This window comes from Acomys russatus, chromosome 5 (assembly GCF_903995435.1).
Source record: "Acomys russatus chromosome 5, mAcoRus1.1, whole genome shotgun sequence".
Classification (NCBI taxonomy): domain Eukaryota; kingdom Metazoa; phylum Chordata; class Mammalia; order Rodentia; family Muridae; genus Acomys; species Acomys russatus.
In genome coordinates, this window is record NC_067141.1 from 65985682 (window position 1) to 66010715 (window position 25034).

Here is a 25034-nt window from a genome sequence, read left to right on the forward strand (position 1 = left end):
TCAGATTTCCCCAGTCTAGTTTTGAAGAGAAGCCAACAATCACATTCATTTGAACACTACCACATTCAAAAGATTCAGAACCTTATTCTTTTTAGAGACAGTGTATCATGTATCCTGGGCTGATGTCTAACCCTGTCTCAAAATAGCAGAAGGCTGGAGAGATGGCTTAGTGGTTAAAAATGCTTGCTGTGCGATCTTGAGCACCAAAGTCTGGATCCCAACACGTCTTGCTCTGAAGGATGCAACACCCTCTTCTGGCTTCCCCTTGCATACATAAGTACATACACATACACACAGATAACACACACATTTTGTTTTATTTTGTTGAGAGAGCATCTATGTCATCCTGGAACTCCCTATGTAGGCCAGGCTAGGCTCAAATTCAGAGCGCCTCTGTCTCTGCCACCTGAGTGCTGGGACGCTAAGATGTACGACCTGGCTGGCTTCTAGCTCTATCTTAAAATCCAACTCTCAGGAGTTAGGGAGATAAGTCAGCAAAGTGCTGGCCATACAAGTTTTAGAATCTGAGTTCTATCTCTAGCACCCACATAAAAACCTAGACTTGGTAGTATATGCTTGCAAATAAGCACGTGTTAGGCAGAAAAAGGAGAATCTCCACAGTTCTGTTGGCCAGCCCACCTGTCCACATCAGTGAGTTCCAGTTAAGAAACCATTTTTTAGCCGGGCCTAGTGGCCCACGCCTTTAATCCCAGCACTTGGGAGGCAGAGGCAGGCGGGTTGCTGAGTTCAAGGCCAGCCTGGTCTACAAATCGAGTCTAGGACAGCCAAGGCTACACAGAGAGACCCTGTCTCAAAAAACCAACCAAACAAACAAAAAACACCATTTTTTTCTGTTTTGGTTTGGTGTTTTGAGACAGGGCTTCTCTGCGTAGCCTTGGCTGTCCTGGACTTTCTTTGTAGAACAGGCTGGCCTTGAACTCACGGAGATCTGCCTGCCTCTGCCTCCCAAGTGCTGGGATTACAGGTGTGTGCCAGAAACCATGTCATAAACAAACAAATAAATAAATGACAGCTCCTCATAAAACCACCTCCATACCCAAATCAGATTTTTTTTTTTAATTTATTGTGTGTACAAGAGCATGCCACAACAAACATGTGGAGGTCAGGACTATTTGTAGGAACTGGCTCTCACTACCATGTGGGCTCCAAGTATCAAACTCAAGTCATCAGGCTTGGGAGCAGGTGACATTACCCACTGAGCCATCTCTCTGTGGCTCACAGATGAGGATTTCTGGTTCAATAAAGTGTTACTGTAGGCTTCGAACTTTTTCAAACCTACTTTATTTGGGGGTTTTAATGCGTATATCTCCCTCCCAGCCCACCTACCCTAGATAGGAGAGACAAGAGGCTAATGGGAACAGGAGAAATAAGACGTTCTTAGACTCAGTTCCTGGGAGCAAGTCCACTGGCGGAGTTGGCAGGATTCCAGCAGATCCATTAAACAGCAAATGAGCAATTCAGCAAAGGGGACTGTGATTGCAGCCACTGGAACCTGGAACCCTGAAGCATTCTCTGGAGCGGTTCTCTCTAGGAGCATCTTGAAGTGGAGCAATCAACAGCCAAATAGGAAACAATACCAAGACCAAAAGGCCCAGCCTCTTGTTTTGGGCTCATACACATATTATGTCCTCTCAGAGTCTGTACTAGGATATTTTCTGGCTGGCAAGGACCAAGCCCCTGCAAGAGATGGATCCTCTTCTGGTGGATAAACATCACCTGTTCCCTCACAAGCCTGTTCCCCATCCCACACTTGGGATCAAAACAAAAACCTGTTTACATCCACTACAGGTTACTTCTTCAGGCTCTAATTCTCTGTGTACACCTGAGATTTGGAACCACATTATAAAGTTTATGCTAACAGTGTTATCTTACTTGTGGGCACGTTCTGGGGTATAACAGTTAATCAAATCACCCCAGTTACAAATGCACTACATGCCTACTCCCAACAAAACTGTGACTGTTACAGTAAACTCACTGGCAAACACCATTACATTAATATCTGACAATTAAGCACTATCCCTGCATGACAACTGAAGCAGGCCAGTTAGAAACTTATGCCTGTTTTTCCTCAACTCCAAAATATATGCCCAGTCCCCTTGCATCTAATTTGCATCCTTTGGCTTTGATAACTCTATGCATAAAAGCTTCCTGAGCCCGGCAAGCTGCTCCAGTGACTCCCTGAACCTGAGGATGGCCTTGGAAATCCCTAGGTAGGCGCTGGCGATCGCCAAGTCATCTGTGAAGGGAACCTCAAGTGGCAATGAACGCCACAGCTGTCTACTGTCGTAACAGCAGCTTAGCACAGCACAGCATCAGTGAGTGCAAAGGTGCTTTAACTACCTAGTCATGGCAGTTTAACTTTAATTCAGACACCCTGCCTTTTGAACTTTTTTTTTAAATTCAGTCATGGCTCAGTGGGTAAAGGTACTTGGCACCACGCCTGACTACCTGAGTTTGAACCCCAGGACCCACATGGTGGGAAGAGAGGTGAGTCTCCTGCTCTCCTCCTATAGCACGTACACACACAATAAGAAAATAAAGAAAAATGTTAACACTTCAAAATAGGCTAAAATAAATTTTTATTAAATTCAGAAGATTTATGCACAGTTCACAAATTCTTTACAAAACAGTTGCCAATGTAAGTCCAATTTTGTAAGTTTCTATACAGATTTGGAGATTTTGCTGTGAAATAAGTCTACAAAATATTTTTTAGAAAGCATCAGGATGCTAGTTTAGGCAAAATAATGTTTAAAATTAAGTCTTCCTGAAAGCAAGGTCCTCAAAGACTGATTCTTTACCCCAGTGACAAGAAAACAAACATTAAACACAGAACCAGTTAAGCTGGGACTGAGGAAACAATAAGGATTCTGTAAACTTCTGGTAATTCACCTGGATTTTTTTTTGCTACTGTTAGAAGCAGTGCCATTTATCAACAGCCATACTGAGAGTACCTTGTAACACCTGTCCAGTGGCACTGATATATGCAAATTACCCATCACAAGAAGCACCTCTTATTGAAAAAGAGCCATATCTAACAGGAGACAGTGTCTCCAGTAGCAGAGCTGAGTAACACTGCTTTAGTAGGATCAAGTTCAGAGCAGATAGGAACGTGTAAGTGCCTAGCAGATTTGGTGCTGAGTATGCCCTGCAGCTTAAAAAGCAAAGCTGTCCTGCAAGGACACCTGCAGCCCACGCAGCCTGCAGGGCAGACTCCTACCTCGAAGATGGGAAGCAACCAGCAACTTCCTTCTATTTGGAATCACAAGGAATTTTAAAATTCAGTGTTTTCAGATTTTTTTCCCCTGAGTTTTGAGGTTTTTTTTGTTTTTGTTTTTTTACATAGTCTCTAGTGTAGCAGATACATTCTACTGTTTCAAGTTGTACATACAATGCTAGGGTTCTGGTGCTGAAAACAGAAGCTAGCTCAGAACAGCATAAAGTAGTGGTGGCTACATGTTTCGTGAGAATCTTTGGTGTAATGCAGACCTGCAGAAGCCTCCTCACTCTGTTTCCTTCCTCATATACCCTTGTATCTTCAAGTTATTTTCAAAGGAGAAACCACAAGACCATAATGAAGAACAAGCAGACCATCCTGAAAAGAAGAAAGGACTATTTTTAGTTCTTTGAAAACTATTCATGTAAAATTTATGATGAAACCAAAACTGGCTTATTTTTCATAATATAACAGTAATGGGAAATTCTTTAATGTTAAAAAAGAGTACAAAGCCATCGTGATGGCACATGCTTGTAATCTCAACACCCAGGGAGGCAAAGGCAGATGGATCTCTGTGAGTCCTGAGTCCAGGACAGCCAAGGCTACACAGAGAAACCCTGTCTTGAAAAACAAGGAGTACAAGATAAATATAATTTATTTACTGACACCACCAAAAACTCCTTATCAATGTATCTCTTTCTTTCATTTTATCCCATGCTCAGTTTCCCTTCCCTCCTCAACATCCCCTTCTCAACCCCAGACACCTCCAACATACACACACCTTCCTTTCTCTTTTTCTGAGACCAAGTTTTGCAATGTGGCTCCAGCTGGCCTTGTAACTGTTAAGACTGCAGGCCGGTACTGCCAAGGCGTTATCAAACCCCTGGAGCTGGAGCTGCAGGAAGTTATGCCTAACATGGGTGGTGTGAACCAACTCTGTCCAACAGCACTACACGCTCCTAACTGTTCAGTCACCTCTCCAGACTCTTGGTCCCTTTTTAAGATGAGCTTCACTGTGTTGTCCAGCATGCTCAAAATTTTCTGGGCTAAAACAATTCTTTTGCCCTAGCCTCCTAAGCAGCTCAACTATAAGTAACCCCCGTAGTAGAAGTTATAGAGTCTTTTTTTTTTTTTTTTTTTTGTTTTTCAAGGCAGAGTTTCTCTATGCAGCCCTGGCTGTCCTACACTGGCTTTGTAGACCAGGCTGGCCTCGAACTCACAGCAATTCACCTGCCTCTTAACAAGTCAATTATGGCCAGATGTGGTGGCCCACGCTGTAATCCCAGCACTCCGGGAGGCAGAGGCCAGCGTTCCAGGCCAGACTGTTCTACAAAGTGAGTCCAGGACAGTCAGAGCAACACAGAGAAACCCTGTCTTGAAAAAACAAAACCAAAAAAGTCAATTATGTTATATAAATATGTTTTAACCCCAAGTGTGAGATATGAGACTGCCTTAGTTTATCCACAGCCGACAGTTGTCTTGTGTGGCTCAGAGAGGGGAACGGTCTTTGGCAACTGGCGATAGTTAATTCTGAGGACTCAAAGAGCAAAAGCAGAGAGAGAAGGGGAGGGCTTCAAGGAGATGGACAGAGGAGGACGAAGGAAGGCTGCTGGTTCTTCCTGTTCTGCATCTGCTAGAAATCTTGAAGACTGAGAAGCAGCAAGTAGCTAGGAGCCCTCCACCCCCTTTCCCTTCCAACACTCTTTCTCTCCTACCTAGGGTTGGGGGGTTAGAAAGGAGGTAGAGGCTTAAGGAACCCCAAATAAAGAGTTAAAAAATAAGCGCCTACAGACCCACCCCAAACAGGTCAATATGATGACTCTCAGAAGCCAATTTGTGACTCATATAATCATAACTAACCAGGGGCATGCATTTATGACCAAAAACAACTAAGAAAAGACCTAACTTTGCCCACAGACCATTTAACAGACTGATTGAATACTGGGTCTAAATAAAAACAAGACTCAATTTCTATAAATTGTAACAGAGCTATTCAAGAAATAAAATGTTGGGATGGGAGTGGTGGTGCATGCCTTTGATACCAGCACTTGGGAGGTTGGCTAGAGCAGATAGGCCAAAACTACAGAGAAACCCTATGAGGTGGGGTTGGAGTGGGGAGAGAATGTTTATTCCACATATACAACTTACTACTGTAATAAAACTTTTTATCTCTCACCCTATTTGCTGAAAATACATTTTATATATTTTGCTTCCTCCTTGCAGACTGTCATCAGTTGTCAGCCAACTCAGCTTACACTAAATATTTTAGATGCTCTTTCCAAGTCTTTGTATAGGTTTTCTGTCTTTTTTTTTTTTTTCTCCTCTCACTGTTATTTTAATGTTTCTGCCTGTTCGTTTATTTTTGAAAGGTGAGATGTTGTTTTAAAGAGTTTCTCAGGACTTCGCAATTAAGAGAGTTTACTGCTCTAAGAGAGGGCCCAGGTTGGGTTTCCAGTACCCACATGGCAGCTCACAACCACCTGCTAACTCGAGCTCCAGGGGATTGGATGCTCTTTTGCCTCTTCACTCTTTTTTGTTTTGGAGACAGGGTTTCTCTGTGCATCCTTGGCTGTCCTGGACTTGCTTTGTAGACCAGGCTGGCCTCGAACTCACATTGATACGCCTGCCTCTGCCTCCGGAGGTCTCTTGCACTCTTGAGGTACACATAAACACATGCAGGAATGGTCTTTCTCACTGCACAAGCATGCATGTGTACACACACACACACACACACACACACACACACACTCTATCTCTCAAATACACACAAATTAAAAACAAAACCCCTCAAACCTAAAAGGTCAGCTTAGGCTGGCCTGGAACTTTTTACCTTCCTGTCTACCTCCTGTAAGCATGTGAATACCACATCTAGTCTAGTCGCCCTGGCTGACCTGGAACAAGACTTCCTGCTCCTGCCTTCTGAGTGCTGGGGTAAAGATGGGCACCGACAGGGCTCATTCTATTTTGAGACTAGGTTTAAGGGTCTGACTATGTAGCCAGCAGTAACTTAAAATGAGATAGTGATCCACCTTTCCAAGAGCTATAGTTTCAGGTGTGAGCCATCTTGGTGTCAGGTCTTACTGTTGTGCTCTCACGAAGTAAGCTGCCCTCAGAAGGCATTACACTACTTTCTAATTACTACAAAACTAGCTAGAAAGAACTCACGGAAACTATGCCAAGGACTCACTGTAGCAACACAGAAAAGATAGCTGGCACATAAGCATCACAGTCCAATCATGCTCTCACGTTTTCCTTCTTGGCTAAGATTCCATACGTGGTGGTTTGAATGGGAATAGCCCCAAGACTCATGTTTGAATATTTGGTCCCAGTTGGTGGAACTGGGAAAGGATTAGGAGATGTGACCTTGTTGGAGGAGGTGTGTCACTGGAGGAGGGCTTTGAAGTTTCAAAAGACTCATGCCAGCCCGGCATGGTGGCGCACACCTTTAATGGCAGCATTCTGGAGGCAGGAAAAGGCGAATCTCTGTGAGTCTGAGGCCAACCTGGTCTACATAGTGAGTTCCAGGAGAGTCAAGACTACATAGAGAACCCATCTCAAAAACACCAAGATACGCCGGGCGTGGTGGCGCACGCCTTTAATCCCAGCACTCGGGAGGCAGAGGCAGGCGGATCGCTGTGAGTTCGAGGCCAGCCTGGTCTACAAAGTGAGTCCAAGATGGCCAAGGCTACACAGAGAAACCCTGTCTCGAAAAACAAAAACAAAAACAAAACAAAAACACCAAGATAGTAACCACAGCTTTATTTCTTCATTTCTCACCCACTACTCAACCCACTGCAATCTAGCTTCTGTTCCTGCCAATTCCAGTAAAAACAACAGGATCCTACAAAAGGATTTACAAACTCCAATGCTCACAAAGACCAGGAAAGTAATATAAATGAAGGTACCAGGTAAGTGTGATAGTCAGGAATGACAAAGATTAAGGGAAACAGAAGGCAGATCCCTACCTGCAGGAATGTAAACATTTAAAATATAGAAGGTCAAATAAAACATAACGCCATACCATGTTTGGTCTATGAACCCTTATCACACCTGCTCTAAAGTAATTAGCATGATCAAAGTGAATGTCCATGTAACATAAAGATTCCATTACCAGATGCATATGCATACAAATCACACTTTTGCATTTCACTGTCATAGTTCAGAAATGAAATGCAGAACAATATATTGAAACACACACACAAAACTCAAAGTGTAGCTTACAAGCTATCTCAAGATCTCGAAATTACTTCAGTTCATATTTAAGAATGTATTTTATAAAATAAAGCTTGTAATTTAAGTGTAATGTTGATGTCTATATTTTTTATAAATATATATATATGTATACATCACTTAAGTTTATGTTTTCTTAGTTGTTTAGGGTGTAAGATTTTTTTTTTTAAAGATTTATTTATTATGTATACAGTATGCATTAGATCACATTATAGATGGTTGTGAGCCACCATGTGGTTGCTGGGAATTGAACTCATGACCTCTGGAAGAGTAGTCAGTACTCTTAACCGCTGAGCCATCTATCCAGCCCCTTAGGGTGTAAGATGCTTTAAGGTCTAGATAGATGTTTTAAGTAGACAGAGATGAGATATGATATTGATTTACATTCAGAATTTTAGACTCACCAAGATAGGAAAGATGTTTTCAAGGTTGCCAAATACAAATAACCAAAACACTATGAATGTAACATTTATATAATTCCTGATTGTTTCATGGTTCTTCTTGCTGTACGTAGTGTATTGTGTTTATGTGTAAGAAAACAGTTTGTTTTCTATTCATATCTCTGTCATAGCCTGAACTTTTAAGTGTGTGCCAGTTTAGTCATGTTTGTCCTTCACGGGTTCTCATGCTGAAAGCTTAACTCCTAGTGTAGAGTGTTGGAGACACAGGCTTAGGTAATTAGATCAAGGGTCTCTACTCCCACAAGTGGATTAAAGCATCTCAAAGGAATGAATTGGTCAGATCTCTTGAGACTATATTAAAGACCTGGGCTTTTGTTTTGTTTTTTTCAGAGTGTTTCAAGTAGCTCAGCGAGCCTCACCCTAGCTGTGTCGCCAAGGATGGCCTTAGCCTCCTGCTTCCACCTCCCAAGTGATGGTCTGTGTGCGCCACCACAGCCAGCACACAAGGCGGTTATGAACCAAGTGCAGCTGCTTCCACCAGCACTCGTTTGAATCTTTGGTTTTGTTTGACACAGTCTTAGTATGTAGCCCAAGGTCCTTAAACCCAAGAGCAAACGTGCGTCCACTGCAAGAGCACGCAGCACTCTTAATCCCTGAGCCAGTTCTACCAACATGGAACTTTTATTTTTATTTTTTATTTTTTGGCTTTTTGAGACAGGGTTTCTCTGTGTAGCCTTGGCTACACAGCATTTGTAGCTTTGTAGACCAGGCTGGCCTCAAACTCAACAGCTATCCGCCTGCTGCCTCTGCCTTCCCGAATGCTGGGATTAAAGGGTTGCACTACCACACGTGGCTGAACTTTTATAATTCATTAAATACTCTATCTGTTCAGCATGGTCCTGATAGAAGTCCAAGACCTACCTGCATTGCTGCATCACCTATTGCACGTCGGATTTCCCGTAGAGTTTGGTACCGTTCCAGTAAGTGATCGCCGCAGATGATATCTACCTATGGAAAACAATGGGTATCAGACCACTCTCCTGCTTCAACACAAGTAAAGGGAGGTTAGCGTGAGTACTTCAAAGATTCTATCTATTTTGTAGTAGGCTTTTTAAAAATTAGAGTGATTTCTGTGTGCACACTGGTGCAGAGCCCAGAAAGCTGTTGGCAGGTGTCCTCAATCACTTTCTAACTCATTTTCACTGGGCCGGGAGCTCACTAATTGATTAGGCTTGATGGCCAGTAAGCTCGGTGCCACCAGGCCTGGCTTTTCCTGAGGCTCTGAATCCAGCCAGGTCCATATGTCTGTTTGTCAAACTCTCCTAGTAACACATTCTCGAGAAGTTTTTGAAGTGGGCATGGTAATATATGACAGCATCCTCAATCCGAGGGTTTAAATAAGAGTTGGAAGCTAGGGTTGGAGAGATGGCTCAGAGGTTAAGAGTACTGACTGATCTTCCAGAGGTCCTGAGTTCAATTCCCAGCAACCACATGGTGGCTCACAACCATCTATAATGTGATCTGATGCTCTCTCCTGGCCTGTAGGTATACATGTAGACCACTGTATCAATAATAAATAAATCTTAAAAAAAAAAAAAAAAAAAAGAGTTGGAAGCTAGCTTGGGCAATTGTGCAAGATCCTGTCTTAAAATAAAAAATTGGTGGGCTAAGAGATGCCTTGGTAGTTAAGAGCACTTGCTGCTCTTACAACGTACTTTAGTTTTTGTTTGTTTTAGTTTTTCGAGACAGGGTTTTTCTGTGTAGACCAGGCTGTCCTGGAACTCAAGAGATCTGCCTGTCTTTGCCTCCCAACTGCTGGGATTAAGAACATGTGCCACCACTGCCTGGGCAAAGTACCTGGGTTTAATCCACACAGTTGCTTACAGCCACCTCTAACTCTAGTTTCAAAGAAGCTAATGCCCTCTACTGACCTCCACAGACAATATGCATACACATGGTGCACATACATACATATGGGCAAAACACTCATACACAGGAAAAAATTTAAATATCTAAATTTTTAAAAAAGATTTCTTTATTTAGTAGCCAGTGTTCTGTCTGCATGTAAAACCTTCAGGCCAGAAGAAGGCACCAGATTTCATTGTAGATGGTTGTGAGCTACCATGTGGTTGCTGGGAATTGAACTCAGCACCTTTGGAAGAGCAGCCAGTGCTCTTAACCTCTGAGCCATCATCTCTCCAGCCCCCCAAATATCTAAATACTGCCTCAACTCAAGGACATCCCAAGCTACACATTGAGACCTTTAACTAACAAACAAAAAACAAACCAGGGTATTGGTGCACGCATTTAATCCCAGCACCTGGTTAAGGAGGAAGGGGGCAGGTGACTCTCCCTGAGTCATAGGCCAAGCTAGCCATGAAGACACAAGGAAATCCTGTCTCAAATCAAAACAAGCCAGGTGTGGGCACACATGCCTTTAACCCCAGCACTTGAGAGGCAGAGGCAGGTGGATCTCTGTGAGTTCGAGGCCAGCTTGGTCTAAGAGAGAGTTCCAGGACAGCCAAGGCTACACAGAGAAACCCTGTCTCAAACAAACAAAATAAAAACAATAACAACAACAAGAATAACAAATTGGGTGTCTAGAGAGAAGGCTCAGTGGTTCAGAGCACTTGCTGCTGTTATGGAAGACTGGGGTTCATTTGCCAGCAGCCACAAAGAAGCTCATGACTGTATGGAACTCCATTTCCCAGGGATCCAATACCCTCTTTTGGGCTCTGGGGGCACCAGGCACACACCCAGTACACACACTTACATACAAGCAAAATACTCTGAAGGAAAAAAACCTACAATATTGGACTAGAAGCTGGGCATGGTGGTGCACACCTTTAATCTCAGCACTTGGGAGGTAGAGGTAGACAGATCTCTGTGAGGTGGAGGCCAGCCTTGTTTACAGAGTGTGTTTCAGGACATCCAGGGCTACAGAGAAACTGTCTCTAAAACCCATAAACAAACAAATAAACAAATAAATAAAATGGCTCAACAGATAAAAGTGTTTTGCCATGCAAGCCTGACAACCTAAGTGTGATGTCCAGAACCCACAGTGGAGGTAGAGAACCAGTTCCTCAAGATTCTCCCTGACCCCCACACATGTGCTGTGTCATGTGTGCATGCACACGCACAGCAAAACAGTAACATATAAATACACCAATAGAGAGGGAAGCCTTTGCTTGTTTGTTTGTTTATTTCTGAGACAGGGTTTCTTTGTGTAGCCCTGGCTGTCCTGGACTCACTTTGTAGATCAGACAGGCCTTGAACTAACAGGGATCCACCTGCTTCTGCCTCCTGAGTAAAGAGGAAACCTTTAAAGTCAACCTTGAGTTTGAAAAGGTCTGTACATGGGAATAAGTGCATGCCCATAACTCTAGCACTTGGAAGGTAGAGGTAGGAGAATCTGGAACTCAATGCTAGCCTTGGCTCCATAGGGAACTTATAGGCAGCTTGAGCTATATGAAATCTTGTCCCAAAACAATAAAAAAGAAAGAAAGAAAGAAATAGGAATCATACTCTGATCAAATCTAGTCACAGGAGCAGCAGATATAAATCCTAGAACTGCTCCACCTGGATATCACTTCCTAGCTACAACATGCATTAAGCCACCATGTGGTATAGTGGTTCTCTCTTCTAAATTGATTTTGTTATGTTAAAAAATGTCTCAGTGGGGCTGGGTGTGGTGGCGCATGCCTTTAATTCCAGCACTCGGGAGGCAGAGGCAGGTGGAACACTGTGAGTTCGAGGACAGCCTGGTCTACAAAGCGAGACATCAAGAGACAATCATTGTTGGTCTAGTTGGACCACAGTCTGTAAACCATTCTAATAAATCTCATACGTATTAAATTATATATGTATAATACAATATATGTAAATTATACATATATAACTTAATACACACACACACACACACACACAGTATCAGTTTTCCTCCTTGGGAAGAACCATGACTAAAACTGAGGGTAAAAGAGATGTGACTGTCTAGGAATCACAATGCATCAACATTCCATTAACAGTCACAGTATAGGGGCTGGAGAGATGGCTCAGAGGTTAAGAGCACTGGCTGCTCTTCCAAAGGTCCTGAGTTCAATTCCCAGCACCCACATGATGGCTCACAACCATCCATAATGAGATCTGGTGCCCTCTTCTGGCCTGCAGGAGTTACATGTAGGTAGAACACTGTATACATAATACAAAATAAATTTTAAAAAAAGTCACAGTATTTACAGCATCATAAAACAGCCACTACATGACTCTAGACTCTTTCTTAGTGCATCAAAGGTAGTCTTGCAACCTCACCTTTCCTTTTACATACATGTACTGTACCTGACAAGCTGGATCAAGACCCATTTTTCTTCTAAGAAATTTTTCTACATGCCCAATAGTTGCTTCTCCTGAAACACGCACAAACTTCTTTTCCAATGGCTACAAAAACAGAGAAGACTTTTCAGATTATGTAAATGTACACCTACATAAAATGTACAAACTTTGAAGCAAATTTTAGAGCAAAGATGTTTCAGTGGGCTCTTAAAAGGAAAACGGCTGTGAATTTTAATCAAGTGGTAGTCCAAAGAAAAGTAGAAAATTTCAAGTCTTTTAAATATATGACAACAAATTTTTTAATGAAAAGGCTTGTTAGTTTACTTTAAAAGCTCATGTAAAGCAAAAAGTCTGGTGGAATGGTACATGCCTGAAATACTAACACTTGAGAAGTAGAGGCAGAAGAATTTTAAGTTCAGAATCAGCCTGAAGTATACAGTTGGCATCCTGTTGCAAATATATAATATTAAAATATATATATATACATACAGAAAGTCCAAGCATTGAGTGCCTGCTTGTCAAAGTTCCAACTACTTGGGAGAAGGTGACACAGAAGAATCTCGTTAGTGTTAACCTCACAGCAAGGTGGTAAATGCCTGGAGTTCCAACTACTTGACAGGCTGAGACAGCCTAGACAACACAGTGAGAAAACACTTAAAAAAACAAAAACAACAAAAAAGAAAAAACAAACCACGGTAGCTCACAGCTGTAATCCAGTGCTCTAAGGGCTAAGGCAGAGAAACTGCAGCTACGGACAGCCTAGGCTAAAGGCCTATCTTTAACAAAGAAAGAAAGAAGAAAAACAAAAAAGAAAAAGAAAAGGAAAAAGAAAGGAAAGAAGGAAGAAAGAAAGAGAAAAAGAAAATTTTTTTCTTTCTAAAATTTAAAATGAGAAGAAATCTAGGTCCAGGTGGCTTGAGTTATAGGCAGCTGTGAGGCCCTGACGTGGGTGCTAGGAACCAAACGTAGCCCCTCTGCAAGAGCAGTATGCACTCTTAACTGCTGCGCCATCTCCTCTGCCCCTTGTTGCCATCTTTTACAATTCCCTGTTCCAGATCCCCCAAAGGTATCTGAAGGTCTCCTTAGACTCTAGGTACTAGAATCACCTCAGACAGATCACCCCATTGTGAGAACATCTTCAGCCAGAAACAATCACCTCAAGAGAACTGAACTGTCTCCTCAAACAATAAGAATTTCTCTGAACCACCTTGAAGAGCCAAGACTAAGATCCACCAGACCACAATTTGACCAAAACTGAATTGTATATACATGTTGCCTCCTGCCCCAATTCTTCTATTTGAGCCTAAAGTTGCCAGGCAGGGTGACTCACATACAGATCCGGGCACTCAGAGACTGAAGCAAGCAGCCTGCCAGGGATTCAAGGCCACACAGGGATACATGAGTCCCAGGTTAGTTTGAGCTACAGAATGAGAACCTGTCTCAAAAACACAAAACAACAACCACAAAAGGCTATTCCAGTGACCTGAGGACAGACTTGAGTCTCAGAACCTCTTCATCTGTTCCTCTTCCTAATTTGGCAATATTGATTAAACCACCTTTTAATGCTTCTCATCAATACATTTTTTTTTTCCAGACAGGGTCTCATGTAATCCAGGGTTGCCTTGAACTTGATATGTATCTCACAAGTGCTGAGATCGCAGGACAGGTATATATACCACACTCCAAATATGAACTCAGAGCTTTGTGCGTGCTAGGCAAGTAAGTCTTGTATCAACTGCAACTACATCCCTAACCCAAACTACCTGTAAGTGTCACAGTGGGATTTGTAGCTGAGCGTTGTAGAGCCATGGCTTTTTCCTTCAAACTCTAGAGATAGGTACCACAAACAAACAAAACAACCCTGACTTTTTCTTAGTAAAACTAAGAGTCTATATCACAGACATCTTACTTCCATAGGTGTCGCTAGCTTGCTATATATTTTCAACAATTGACAAAGTATGATACAAAGTAGTTTATTCTTACCTCAAATCTCAGTGAATGCTTGAAGTGACAAGTTAAGGCAGGTTAACTTCAGCCAAAAATGTTAAATATAAAAGTTTAAATTCACATAAAACTCTAAGCACCAACTACAAAAAGACACTTTGGAATTTTATTTACTTTTTTGAGATGGGTCTTATTAAATAGCTCAGGCTGGCCTCTAATTTTTTGATCCTCTTGGTGCAGCCTCCAGAGTGGTAGGAACACAAGCTTACACCACACTTGGCTCTTAGAATTTTTTTAAGTTACCACATTAAAGTTAGGCCTAGTGGCACATGCTTATAGTCATAGCACTTGAAAGATAGAGGCCCGAGGTTCCGGAGTTCAAAAGTCATCCTTGGCTGCATAACAAGTTCAAGGCCAGCATGGGCTACATAAGACCTGTCTTCAAAAAATAAATATAAAATAATAAATTACCAATCAACATGGCATTTGGTTTTGTGAGTTACTTATTTTCCTTACTGCAGTGGTATGAATCAGTAATAATCCCTACTTAGTGTCTCTTACCTTGAAAAGTAATATAGTATTACTGCTGAACTTCATAACTTACTTGTCAAAGATTTATATTTTAATTGAAGATAATCTCTACTTGGTTGCTAATCTGACTCAGAATTTATATCTACAGCATCTTTTTATAAACAAAAAGGAAATACCTTAAAGTGTCCCGTGTCTTCATTAGCACTGAAAAAAAAAAGTTAACCAAACTTAATATTTTAAATTATAAGCTTAATCATAAAACAAAAGCAATATGAACATTTCAGAGGCAACGATTCATTTAACTTGAAAAGGATTTTTTTGGTTTTTTTTTTGAGACAGGGTTTCTCTGTGTAGCCCTGGCTGTAGATCAGACCAGCCTCGAACTCAAAGCTTGTCTGCCTCTGCCTCCCAAGTACCAGGATTAGGGGCGTGCTTTTCACATGTACCTATTTACAGTGCGCTCGTGCTGCTGCTCATGTGGAGGTGGAGGTCTGAAGACAAATGTGCAGCAATCAGGTCTCTCCTTCCACTATATGAGTTCCTGGGGTCTAACACAGGTAGAGAAGCTGGGAAGCAAGTGCCTCTCCCTGCTGAGCCGTCTCACTGGCCCCATTTCTAAAATTACGTCTGAGACAGGAGCTCATGTATCTCAGGCTTTGAATTCCTGCCTCCCTTGCCTCCACCCCCTGAATGCTGGGGTTTTAGCACACCTAGGTGGGAGGGAGGGTTGAGACTGAGTCCTGAGTAGTCTGGCTGCCCTGGAACTTGAGATGTAGACCAGTCTAACCTCAAACTCACAGAGATCTGCCTTTCTTTGCCTCCGAAGAACTGGGATCAAAGGCATGCACTACTGCGTCTGACCTTTTTATTTTTAAACATGGTTGCCTAAATCTTTGAGAAGAAATGTAACTGTCACTTCTGCCACCTAGTGGTAAAACAAAGGCAGTTTAATGAAGTATTTTAAACTTTCCACACTTCATTTCCTAAGGGGTGATTAATTATTTTGAGACAGGGTATGTAGCCCTAGATGGCTGGAAACTAAAGGCAAGTACTACCCTGCCCAGTATAATTTTAATTTAAAAACAAAACAAATGAAAAAGACCTGCCTTGTAATTGACCCTTCAGGTTATTAAACTCAAGGGAAGGGAACAAGCTGTCACATACTCAAGGCTTCTGTTACACTAATGATGGCTTTGTTTCTTGGTTGTTTTTGTTCTATTAGCAATGGTTTTGGTCAGGTTTTCCTTTAGGGACATGGGGCAAAAAGAGACATGGTCATGCTATACAGCTCAGGGTACCTTGAATGAAATGATCCTTCTTCATGTTGGGATCATGTGTGCTACTGTGAGATAAGGAAACCAGTTAATTTAAATTTTTTTTTCTGAATCTTAAATATTCTATAGCTTAATATTTTGTAATTGTTGGGTTTAATTTGTTTATTGAGGCCTGGTGGCACAAGCTTGTGGTCCCAATATTTGGGAATCCCTCAGGCATGAGGATCTAGAAAAAAAAAATTTTTTTTAAAGATTTATTTATTATTTGTACAGTATTCTGGCCACATGTGTGCCTACATGCCAGAAGTGGGCACCAGATCTCATGACAGTTGGTTGTGGTGGTGGTTGCTGGGAATTTGGAAGAACAGACAGACAATGCTCTTAACCTCTGAGCTATCTCTCCAGCAAAGATCTAGAATTTGTTGTTTTGTTTTTTCCAAGACAGGGTTTCTCTGTGTAGCCTTGGCTGTCCTAGACTCATTTTTTAGACCAGTCTGGCCTCGAACTCACAGCAATCCCCCTGCCTCTGCCTCCCAAGTGCTGGGATTAAAGGCGTGCGCCACCACACCCTGCTTAGAACTATCTCTTAACAGGACAGCCAGGGGCTACTCAAGACACACACACACACACACACACACACACACACACACACACACACACACACGCAAAAAACAAACAAAACAGGCAAAGCCAGGCAGCAGTGGTGCACACCTTTGAGTAGTTTTCTTATTTATCTCATAATGGATTGTGGGGCCCTTTCTTTCTTTCTTTCTTTCTTTCTTTTTTTTTTTTTTGAGACAAGGTCTATCTCTGTAGGCTTGGCTTTCTTGGACTGGCTTTGTAGACCAGGCTGGCCGTGAACTCACAACAATAAGCTGTCTGCCTCCCAGAGTGCTGTGATTAAAGGTGTGCACCACCACACCCAGCACAGCTTTCTTTCTCTAAAAAGAGAAAGAAATGGAAATGATTCGGGAGTTAAAGTACTTGTTGCTCTTGCAGAAGACCCAGGTTCCTAGCACCCACACAGCAGCTCACAACTGTCTGTACCTCCAGTTACAGGGGATTCAACACCTTTCTCTGATCTCCCTGGGAAGCAGGCATGTACATGGTACACAAATATAACATACATGCAGCAAAACATTCGTCTGTAGAGGTGACTTTCATTCACATTGTATTATGGTGTGTCTCTATATATTCAATTGTTAACTGCTGAACCAGCAGTGAGCTAAACGCTAACAGATTCTGGTGCTGCCGTGACTACTGAGGAATCTCCTGTCTCAATGTGGTATAAAGTTACTCCCCAATCATCTCTGATTAATAAAAGAGGCTGAAGAGCCTGTGACTGGACAGAGTCAGTAGGTAGGACTTCAGGTCGCAGTCTTGTTGGGGCAGGGAGAGGGATGGGGCAGAGATGGGGGAGAGGGGGGATGGGGGGGGGGCAGAGGTGGGGGAGAGAGAGAGAAGGAATAGGAAGAAGCAAATGATAGATTCTTAGGTCGCTCACCCAATGAACTCAAGTAATAATGACATATCAAGTTCAGGCGGGATGCGAAAGACCGACTCCAGGACTTTCTTAGTTCTTCCTCTGCTGGAAGGGACTGGCTGTGGAGCAGCTATTGAGAAAGAAACAAAGAAGCTAGTGTAGGATTAAAATGTTCACAAATTGAGATCTTTAAAGAATGAATCACACAAGTATTACATACAACTATGTTGACTAAATTATTATAAAGCCCTAACTAGATCTTCTCCATAATAACACCAATTAATCTGCCAAAAATCAATGATGTTTTGTTTTGTTTTTTTTGCTTGTTTGTTTTTTTGTTTGTTTTGTTTTGTTTTTGAGAAAATGTTTCTCAGTGTAACCCTGGCTGTCCTGGACTCTCTTTGTAGACCATCAGGCTGGCCTCAAAATCATAGCAATCCACCTGCTTGGGATTAAAGGCGTGTGCCACTATGCTTTAATAAAAAAAAAAAAAAAAAAAAAAAAAAAAATCAATGTTTTTAAGGTGGGAAAAATGGCTCGCTGATTAAAGATGCTTGCTGCCAAGCCTGAATCTCTCCCTTAGGACACAAATGGTGAGGTAAGGAGTGTTAATGTCTCCTGAGGATATCTGTGCAAGAAAGCACAAACACATGTGCATACATACACATGCATATTCTCTCTCTAATAGCACTTACAGATAACACTTTACAAATACCATGCACAATATTCACACTTAGCATATGACATGCACTTTCATTTAATCCTTACAAATGTGCTATATCTACACTTTTTAAAAACCTGATAAACTCAGCCTTAGTCGATTAAACAATTTGCCTAAGGTCACCAAGTAACAGAAGAACCAAGATTTAAACCCAAATCTACCTGACTTCCACATTATCACTAACATCATAAAACTAAGTTCCCGCATGCCCAGCACTATTAAAGCACGCCTAGTGATTGGGCGGTGATGGCGCACGCCTTTAATCCCAGCACGTGGGAGGCAGAGGCAGGTAGAGCTCAGTGAGTTCAAGGCTAGCCTGCTCTACAGAAAGTGCTCCAGGACAGCCAAGGGTACACAAAAAACTTGGGGGGTGGGGGGTGGGAGAGGGGGAGACAAAGAAAGTACTGGTATTAATGTGTTTAGTGAAATGTGTATTCATCTTTATTTATTTCCTAAAGTCACCCACCCTAATAAAGTGGCAGTACTAAGACAAACTCACAAAATCTAGCTCCTGAGTGTATGTCACACACATATTACGTCTCATTATGTTGCCCAATCTGGCCTTGAACTCACAGTAATCCTCCAGACTCAGTCTTCTGAGTGTTGATATTACAGGCTTGCACTACTACAGCCAATCCTCTTAATTCTTACAAACTGCTAGGTTATACTGCAGTATTACCTGCAAAATAGTTCTCTTTGATACTATAACCAGCTAGTCCCAAAAAGCACCGGTGAGTTTTAATCCAATCTGACACAGCCTAAGTGCGCAGCGCCCTTCCCTGGGTTTGAGTCTTAGACTGTATGAAAGACAAAGTGAGCTCAACAGCAGGAATGCACAGTTACTCACTTCCTTCTGCTCCTGAGTGTGCTGCTACTAGCTGCTCCCGGTCTCCCTGCCCTGGTGGCCCTGCAATGTGACACAGCCTGAGCTGTGAGCGAAACCTCTTCTTCCCTGAGCTGCCCCTACCAGGTCTGTTTTATTATGTCACAGACCGGGAATGAGGACTGTGTCCCAAGGACAGTTTTTTCTTTAATCTATGAATACATGACAGTACACATCCAAACTTACCAGGTTTAGGTACTTCTAGACCTCTTTCCTTATAGAAATCATGCATCTGCTTTTTTTCTCCTAAAAAAATGATAAAACACAGACTAAATTACATTTAAGATGTAACTAAGAGTCAGAGACTTTGGGAATCACAACAATGAAATAAAAGAAACTTACTTTCCTCTAGATTGACGACTAATTTGTATACTATGTCTTGTAATTGTCGGTCCAACCTAATAAAAAAAGTATGGAGAATCCAGAAAAGTGAATTTTGTACAAAGTAAATTCGCTATTTTCCTTCAGAAGCAGACATCTTTTTTTAAAAATTGTAATTAAATTTTTTATTTATTTTGTTTTGATTTTCAAAACAGGGTTTTTCTGTGTAGCCCTGGCTGTCTTGGAACTCACTCTATAGGTTAAGCCAGCCTCGAATTCACTGAGATCCACCTGCCTCCGCCTCCCAAGTGCTGGGAATAAAGGTATGTATGTCACTATGACAGGTCAGGAGTAAGACATCTTGATTCAACAGAGTGAGGCAGTACTCACAGTAAGTAAAATATACTTCATCTCAGAAAAATCAAGGAATTATATGTAATTTTAAGTATTCACTGGGTAGTAGTGGCACACACCTTTAATCCCAGCAGCGGGAGGCAGAGGTAGGTAGATCTCTGTGAGTATGAGGCCAGCCTGGTCTACAGAGGAACTCTAGGACAGCTGGACTACACTGGGAAACCCTGTCTCAATAACAACAACAAAACCAAAACAAACAAAAGCATTTCATAGATTTTTGCTGTTGTTGTTTTTCGAGAAAGGGTTTCTCTGTATAGCCTTGGCTATCCTAGACTCATTTTGTAGACCAGGCTGGCCTCAGACTCACAGAGATCTGTCTGCCTCTGCCTCCCAGTGCTGGGATTAAAAGCGTGCAATGCACAGCTTAATAAATTCTTGAATAGTTCACTAATTGTTTCTTGATCTTGTACACTCAGTAAGAATGAGAACTTATTGGGCATGGTAGCTCACACCTTTAGTCCCAGCACTCAGGAGGCAGAGGCAGGTGGATCTCTGTGAGTTCAAGGCCAGCCTAGTCTACAAAGAGAGTTCCAGGACAGCAAGGGCTACACAGAGAAACCTTGGGGGGAGAGGGGAAGAATGTGAGTTTGAGGACAGGAACAGTTTAATTCTTGTGTTCCATCTCATCTGAAGTGATGGTTTAGAACAATGGTTGCAAACTGAGGGTGGTGGTGCACGTCTGTAATCCCAGCACTCAGGAGGCAGAGGCAGGTGGTTCTCTGTGAGTTGGAGGCCAGCCTGGTCTACAAAGTGAGTCTAGGACAGGCAAGGCTACACAGAGAGACCCTGTCGGGGGGGGGGGGGGAAGGAGCACTGGTTGCTCTTTCAGAGGACCTAGATTCTATTCCCAGCACCAATATAGCAGTGTACAACCACCTGTAACTCCAGTTCCAGGGGATCCAATGCCCTCTTCTGACCCCCAGAAGCCCGGAGTACATATGTGGTGCACAGGCACACATAAAATTAAATATATATACATACCTACACATATATATACATATACATACATGCATATATATATAATGAAAACAGGTGCAGCACTACACTCCTTTTTTAAAAACGTGTGTGTGTGTGTGTGTGTGTGTGTGTGTGTGTGTGTGTGTGTGTTGCCTGTGTGAGGGAGTCAGATCCCCTGGAACAGGAGTTATACTTGTGAGCTGCCATGTGGGTGCTGAGAATCGAACCTGCATCCTCTGGAAGAGCAGCCAGTGATCATAACCACTGAGCCATTTCTCGAGCCCTTTAGTCCTGTAATCGCAGCACTCGGGAGGCAGAGGCAGGTGGAGCTGAGTTTGAAGCCAGCTCTCCCTTCTTCCTCTCTAAGGAAGCAGGAGGGGAGGGAGACTCAGTTAATCTGTTGGAGTGGTCTACAATGGATGGGCTCACTAGGATGACCATTGTCTTACAGGTTCTAAAAGAGTGACCTACATGTTGCAGAGTGGAAACGCAGGTTACAATATTCCCACCTGAACTTGGATGATTGGGTTAAAACACCTCCAACACCCAGTGTTTGGTTCCTTTTCTTTCCTTTTCCTTCCACCACCTTTGCTTTTAAACTCTCCAGCGGATAGCAGAGGTACACTGTGCTTTGCACACGTTTCTTTTTTCTTTTCTTTTTTTAAAGATTTATTTATTTATTATGTATACAGTGCTCTGCCTGCATGTACAGCTGCTGGCCAGAAGAGGGCATCAGATCACATTATAGATGGCTGTGAGCCACCATGTAGGTGTTGGGAATTGAACTCATGACCTCTGGAAGAGAAGTCAGTGCTCCTAACCTCTGAGCCATCTCTCCAGCCCCCTGCACACATTTCTTAAGTAGTTCCCTTTCTTCTAATTTTGATAGCATTCAGAGAATTTACTCCCAACTACACAATGTCCAGATTTCAGGGGAAAAAATACTTAAGATAATCATTGTAAATATGAGTACATTTTAAATGCATATATTCTTACCTTATATTATAAAGAGGCTGTGTCTGGTGGACAACTATGTTGCATTTTGGGCATCTGTTGCTATAGTAAAAATGTCTTACAATGCAGCTTTTACAAACTATTGGAAGAGAAAATGTTTAATTTAGTATGCTTTAAAGACATTCCAAATTTTAAAAATATTCAGAAATGTAAACTATATGCTTACAGGTATGAAGACATTCTGTGATGGTCGTCGCATCTATTAAGTAACCTTTGCAAATGGAACACAAGATGTATGGGGTCAGTTCAGCAAGGTTAACCAGGCGCTGTAAGTGCAACGGTCACAGTTTAGAATCCAAGCCTGGGGAGTCTATATTTCCGCTTACTCACATTAGCTAGGACAGAAAGAACATTTGAAGCCAGGAGTTCAAATCCAGGCCAAATCAACACTGTGAGGCCTCCTTTCAAAACAATTTAAGCCAAAAATCTCAAGATTTCATTCTCTGACATACACTTTGTTTTCCAATCCCCTCCCCTGACCAGCTTGGACTCCCAATATTACCAAGGATGACCCTGAACTTGCAGCCTCCACCTCACGAATGTTGGTAGTAATGGTATTCCAGGCGTCTACTACCACATGCAGGGTAAACAGTACTGGGTAAAAATCGAACTCAAGCCTCTTGAAGGCCAAGGAAACACTTTACCAACAACAGGTCTACACACTCCACCTCCCGGATGTCTTTCTTTACAAATTAGTTACAAAAATGGGTAAACTGCAAGAAAACAAAACCCGCCCGGTGGTGGTGGTGGTGGTGGTGGTGGTGGTGGTGGTGGTGGTGGTGGTGGTGGTGGTGGTGGTGGTGGTGGTGGTGGTGGTGGTGGTGGCGCGCCTTTAATCCCAGCACTTGGGAGGCAGAGGCAGGAGGATCTCTGTGAGTTCGAGGCCAGCCTGGTCTACAAAGTGAGACCAGGACAGCCAAGACTACATAGAGAGACCCTGTGTTTTGTTTTTCTCGAAAAAGAAAAAACCGAAAACCAAGCCCTCTCCGTTATTACGGAATGATTGATCACCCTCTCAATGCCCTGCAGAAAACGAAACGTCCCCGTCTGACTTGCAGCCTCGGGGGGCAGAGGGGTGGGATAGGTTCACGAGTAGCCTCAGCCGTCTAACCCCCTCCACGTCACGCAGCGACTTTCTTTACAGAATGAAGAGGCGGGACCCAGAGTACCCTAAGTGATCTGCAGGGACTTCACAAAATAAACCAAGCCGGAGAGGCCACGCCTGGGTGGGCGGGGATGGAGGTCTACACAAGTGCAGCGAGCTCTAGCGACAACGGCAACCGCAGGTCTGCGCCCCGCTGGGTCCCAGAGGCCGCCGAGGAGCTGCCAGGTCGGGCAGGGTCATCGGTACCTCTTCCTCGTCCTCGGAGTCCGGCCGCCCGGTCTCCAGTCGCAGCGAGAAGTGGCTCATCTCTTCCTCCTCCTCCTCTTCCTCCTCCATCTCCTCATCCTCTTCCAACTCCTCGTCGTAGTCCTCGAAGCGGCCTCTCAAGCGACCCAGACTGCGCTCGGGCTCCAACTCCGGGGGCCGAGATCGGGAGCAGCCCGGAGCGCCCGCCTCCGGCAGAAACGCCGGGCCCTCCTCACCGGCCGCGGGCGCCGGCGTGAGGGCGGGCGGAGAGATGGGAGGCGGAGGTGGAATGGCTGAGTCTAGCTCAGCCTCGGAGGCGCGAGGGTTCCCCGTGGCGTCCGTCTCAGCCTCCTCCATGGCGCGGCTCAGAAACGAAGCGAGCTAGGCGCGCGGAGAGACGGACCTCTAGCGCGCGAGTAGAGCACGAGCCCACTTTCCTCCCAGTGCGCAGGCGCCGCCGCTCTGCAGGGGCCGCTGGGAAATGTGGTTTACCTAGGGACTGCCTAGGTGAGGCGGAGCCGCTCAGGTGTGGGCGGGGCGTAGGAAAGGAGCTCACCCAATTTCTCTCTCTCTCTCTCTCTCTCTCTCTCTCTCTCTCTCTCTCTCTCTCTCTCTCTCTCTCTCCTCTCTCTCTCTCTCTCTCTCTCTCTCTCTCTCTCTCTCTCTCTCTCTCTCTCTCTCTCTCTCTCTCTCCCTCCCTCCCTTCTTTCTTTCTCTTTCTCTCTTTCTTTCTCCCTTCTTTCCTTCCTTTTTTGGTTTTTTGAGATAAAGTTGCTCTGTGTAACAGCCTTGGCTGTCCTGGATGTGCTTTGTAGACCAGGCTGGCCTCAAACTCACAGAGATCCACCTGCCTCTGCCTCCCAATTGCTGGGATTAAAGGCGTGCGCCACTATGCCTGGCTCAGAGTCAGGATTCTGATAAACACCATAAAGAATAATTATAGTGATGGATACCATCTATTAATCATTGACCATTCTATAAACCTTTTTACCTGACATCTGTGTATACCCCATTGTTTGAATAGGCCCGAAACAGGACAGAAAATCCAGAATAAAGTGAGTGTGCATATGGGATCTCAGAGTCTGAGTAAGAATGGTATCTCACGTCACAGAGGCAGGTACAGACTTTTCAAAGGAGTGCTTCGGGAGAATGGTCAGTCAGCGAGGGAGAAAAGTTAAGACACAGGGGAAGTTGCTTACTCTTTTCTATCTTCAAGGAAATCTAGAACTATGATTGACCCTTGGTCAACCCCTGGAACTGTGGTCATTAGCGTTTATTTTCTGTCAATGATTGATGGTTTCGATGTGTATACCTGGGGCAATGAACCATGCTGTGCCAGTACATTGCCATGTACAGATGACAGGATTTATGACATTCACGCATCTGGTTTAATTGTTGGAGAACTGACCTTTTCAAAACTTTTTAAAAGATTTATTTATTTATTGTATATGAGTGCTTTATCTGCAGAAGAGGGCATCAGATCACATTATAGATGGTCATGAGCCACCATGTGGTTGGTGGGCATTGAACTCAGGACCTCTGGAAGAGCAGGCGGCTCTCTTAACCACTGAGCCATCTCTCCAGCCTCCCACCCCCAAGAACTGACTTTTGAGACAGTTATGGCTGGCTATGTAGCAAGACAGCCATGGTTTTGTTGTTTATTAGTTCTTTTCTTGGTTTTGTTTGTTTTGAGACAGGGACTTGCTCTACAGCCTAGGCTGACCAGAAATCCACTATGTAGACCAGGCTGGTGTCGAACTCATAGAAATTTGTCTGTCTCTGCCTCTCAAGCGAAGAGATTAAAGAAGCTGGCCCTGACCTGCTACTGAGTCTTGTGTTTTCAGAGGATTACTATGGTTTTGAAGCCATGAAAACGTCTGGAATACTTTTTTTTTCTTCAACTCTATTATCGTCATTATCACTACGTGTGTGTGCGTTCACGTGTG

At 43.3% G+C, this 25034-nt stretch overlaps 1 protein-coding gene across 3 annotated transcripts; it reads right to left on the reverse strand.

Annotated features, from left to right (window-relative positions):
* Positions 1-2565: 2565 nt before the first annotated feature.
* On the reverse strand, positions 2566-23540 carry Pcgf6 (polycomb group ring finger 6). 3 transcript variants are annotated; one of them, XM_051146733.1, is made up of 10 exons: positions 23089-23540; positions 21904-22003; positions 21720-21816; positions 19374-19429; positions 19218-19277; positions 17449-17557; positions 14847-14874; positions 12202-12300; positions 8788-8874; positions 2566-3613 (listed from the first exon to the last, which is right to left on the reverse strand). In XM_051146733.1, exons 1-10 carry the CDS (start codon positions 23443-23445, stop codon positions 3557-3559), a joined length of 1050 nt encoding a protein of 349 aa, XP_051002690.1. In that variant the 5' UTR covers positions 23446-23540; the 3' UTR covers positions 2566-3556. The 3 variants fall into 3 exon arrangements, with proteins under 3 accessions (XP_051002690.1, XP_051002689.1, XP_051002688.1); XM_051146732.1 differs by lacking the exon at positions 8788-8874 and having other exon boundaries at positions 2567-3613; XM_051146731.1 differs by lacking the exon at positions 2566-3613 and having other exon boundaries at positions 8769-8870.
* Between the last annotated feature and the right edge of the window lie 1494 nt (positions 23541-25034).

Bases quoted from the DNA above. Each gene is read 5' to 3' on its own strand.
- Pcgf6 (XM_051146733.1), bottom strand. From the start codon at position 23,445: ATGGAGGAGGCTGAGACGGACGCCACGGGGAACCCTCGCGCCTCCGAG. The intron at 19,278-19,373 runs GTAAGTTTCTTT...TCATTTTTTTAG, and splicing joins AGTCGTCAATCTAGAGGAAA to GAGAAAAAAAGCAGATGCAT. The intron at 14,875-17,448 runs GTGAGCGACCTA...TTTTTTTTTCAG, and splicing joins TTATTACTTGAGTTCATTGG to TGCTAATGAAGACACGGGAC.